General features: G+C 43.2%; 1 protein-coding gene across 1 annotated transcript in view; it reads left to right on the forward strand.

Moving 5' to 3' along the window:
• Positions 1 to 2,061: 2,061 nt before the first annotated feature.
• The window catches only part of LOC119577534 (cytospin-A-like), a 12,246-nt gene continuing 10,781 nt past the window's right edge, over positions 2,062 to 3,526 (forward strand). The window contains 2 exon segments of the mRNA XM_037925127.1: positions 2,062 to 2,126; positions 2,222 to 2,350. Of these exon segments, the coding sequence (XP_037781055.1) occupies positions 2,062 to 2,126; positions 2,222 to 2,350 (194 nt within the window).

Consider the following 3,526-nt stretch of genomic DNA (forward strand, 5'->3'; position numbering starts at 1 on the left):
TTCCCTTGGGATGTGTAAAAATTTGGGTTTTTGGTGGGTTCGGGGAAAGGCCATAGATAAATCCCAAAGAAATTGTTTTTTTCATTGCCGGGGTTCCCCGCCCTGACTGGGTACCAGCCAAATCTAAAAGGTATACAGGGTTTTCCATAAATTTTTCTCACCCCCAACAAATGTCCCTCACCCCCTTCTTCTATTTTTTCCCCTTCTTTTCATATGGCGCTTTGTTTTCCCTCATTCACCCATTCCCCCGCTCCGATTCCTTCCTATTTCTGCCCAACTTTCCCCCCCGGGCCCAAACCCCCTTTCCCCCTGTTTTTTGCTCGTCTTTTTTCCTTTTGACCCACCCAAATCAAACATCCCACCTTCTGTCCTCCTCACATATTTTTTTGCACATATTTCTAGTCACTCCTCCAGTACCATGTCTATACAGAGGCTTCAAATCCACCTCGGGTACTGGTTTTGCTGTAATCGTTCCCTCTCACACATACAACTTTCCCCTTCTTCTTGAATCAAGCGTCTTTACAACAGAATTATATGCTATCCTCTTCACTTTACAATGCATGTCTTCCATCTCTTCCTCATTCTTCACATCTTCATTGACTCACAACTCCCAAAATCACACATTTTTTTCCATACCTCTATCAAACCCATCGGGACCCAGGGGTAAACGAAAACTGCCTGTGGGGTTTTTGATTTTTTGAGAGGGAGGGTTTAAAGGCCCAGGAATATAATTTCAGTCTAAACAAGGGTGAAGAGGATTAGGTAACCCGGAGATGGAAAGGGGTATTTTTTTCAATTTAACCCCCAGGCCCGTGTGAGAGGGTTTTTAAAGGGTTAAAGGGCAAATCCAAACTGATTTTTGGGGAGATCCCGGGTTTTCGTTTTCTAGGTCCCCATTAGCGAAAGTTAAACCCTCCTTTTTTATAATTTGCTAAGGGACTTGTGAGTGCTCTGGGGCAGATTTGTTTTGTTTTAAAAAAGGTAGTATAAGGACTTGACGCCAGTGGGGAGGAAGATTTACGGTTGCCCATATCTTATTGAATATTGATAGAAGGGAGGACAAGGAGGTAGGTTTAAAGGGTCTTTCATTTCGGGAATTTTTTACGTCTAGGCCCTCACGGGACTGCAGCAAGGGCTAAAGCATAAAAGATTTCAGAAGAAAAGGAAAAAAGGGGCATTATAATATTTTGCAGAGGAGAGGGAAATTTAAATGCACTCTTTGCTGATTTTTGGAAAAGAAAGAGAAGAAACGTAGAGCGCTCTGAAAATTTTGGGTGAAAAAACACCAAATTTGTAGCTCTTGAGGTTTTTTGCCCAAAAACTCATGTAGAGGGTTTTTGGGGGATCAAAAATTTTTTTCCAGAAATTTTTTCATGGAGTTCGGGTTGTACAAAAAAGGGTGGGGTGATACCTTTTGAAATTTATAAAGGGGTTTTTTAAATGAAATGACTTTTCTCTTGTTCTGCCCTGCTTCCCGCCAAATTGGGTGTGGGTGTAGATTTAGGATTGGGAAAGTGGGGAGGGTGGGATGGATTTCTGCGATAGGGAAAACGAGGAGTGGGAGAACATGGGAGTTTTTTGGTGTTGGAAATTTTTTTGAATTTTTAAAAGGAAAAAAAAATTTTTATTTGGGAATAGGGGAAGCAGGGTGGGAAATTGGGAGTGGGGGAGTGGTACTGGGAAAAAGTGAGACTACTTGGGTTTGGGCGATGGGTTTAGGAAAAATTTGGGGTTTTTTTAGGGACTGATTTAAAAACCCGTCGACGGCTTTTTTTCTGGGCCCCTCGTAGTGAAGTCAAAATTTTTTTCTGGAGGGTGCTACCCCCAACAACTTGTAGGGGAGGGCCCCCCATAAAATACATTTTTGGAACCACTGCAATTTGCTATGTTGTTTTCTGCTGGGCTTTTTGGAAATTTCATAACCCGGTTTCACACATAGAAGGGATTAGCTTGGGGCTCAGTGCTTTGCAAGGGAGCCAAAAAACCCAAAATTTCTGGGATTGTAGGGGGATACGTTTGATAGGGCCAAAATTTTTTCCAAAATTTAACCGTATGGGGGTCATGTCTACAAATGGTAATCCTGGCAATATTCATGTGGGACTTACAGCGGCCTCTAGGGGAATAGTGTATCACTGCACTTACAGTGCATCATAGTCAGCAAGGCAGACAATTAGGTCGTCTTCAAAATCTGACCAATCTTTGTTATACACTGGGCAATCAGCTGGGGAGATGAAAACAGTTCCAGGTCATGTATTAAGGGAGGAGTGGGTTGGGCAGAAATAGGTTTGCCAGTGAGGTCTACCAGTGTAGAAAGTGCATGGGCTTGGGACTCAGATGTAACTGACAAGATGTAACTGGTCGGGGCGATTGCGGAAGGAAACTTTGCCTACTTGTTTTTGGAGAGGAGGGTATCATCGGAATAAGGGCTGTTGGGAATCACGAAAAATCAGTCCCACTTTGCTGGGTGAAACAGAGCACTCAAAAATGAGATAGTAATGTGGAGGTGAGGGCAGTAAGGATAAAGAGTTGTAATAAGGGAAGAGGAGGAGGTAGAAAATGAGGATTGTACAGGTGAGGAGTTGAAGGATATTGGGAGTGAGGAAGGTGTGCCTTTTGCATGCTGAGTTATAACCTGGGTAGGTGAGTTGGATCATGTCAAGTTGACAGCACATGTCGAGGAGAGGGATGTAGTAGCATTGGTAAACAGAGGAGTTACATTCAGAGAGGCTAGTTGATATAGGAGCAAGCCTAGATAATTAACCAATCTCATGGCTCCCTGAGGCCGTTCATGACTGGCACAGAGTCAGCCTTCCACGGATCTCATACCTAGGGAACTGGACAGGGGAAGGGCTGGGAAAAGAAAAGGAAAGGGGAAGAAGAATGGATAATGGTTAATGGTTAAAGGCAAAAAATAAATGTGCTAGACATCTAAGGTCATGTAGCACTATAGGAAGGTACAGTAAAGGGTAGTGAAGGGTGGCTGAATCAGTTAGTTGTTGTACGTCATCTATCTAGATTAATATTGAAAAGGTTAAAGATGGGTAAAGGGGTTGATGAGTGAATGGATTAAGATAGGATTAGGTAAGGGGGATTAGATAAAGTGAAGGATATGTATGCGTCTGAGGAAGGAGAACAGGTTGTCAAAGCAGAAAGTGTGAGATTATGTAAGGAAGTCTGATAGGTTGAGAGGTCGGTGAAGGGAGGATGGGGGGGGGGGGGGAAGCAGAGGTGCAGGCTGCATCAAAACGTGGACAGGACAACAGAATGTGTGGAACAGAAAGAGCAACATTACGTAGGGAACATAGGGGTGGATCACATTGTGACATCAGATAGAAGTGTTTTAGACAGCTGTTGCCAATACGTAAGCCGGTGAGTCCCGTCTCCCAACGTCTGTTCCGTTGAAATGGAGCTGACCAGGAGATTTATAGTTTTCCAGTATGTAATTTATTATCTAAAACTTTCCAAAGATTGCATCGCTTAGACAAGTCTAAGTGGGGAAACCTTGTGGAATACATAAAATGTAACT

Source organism: Penaeus monodon, chromosome 10 (assembly GCF_015228065.2).
Source record: "Penaeus monodon isolate SGIC_2016 chromosome 10, NSTDA_Pmon_1, whole genome shotgun sequence".
NCBI classification, from domain to species: Eukaryota; Metazoa; Arthropoda; class Malacostraca; order Decapoda; family Penaeidae; genus Penaeus; species Penaeus monodon.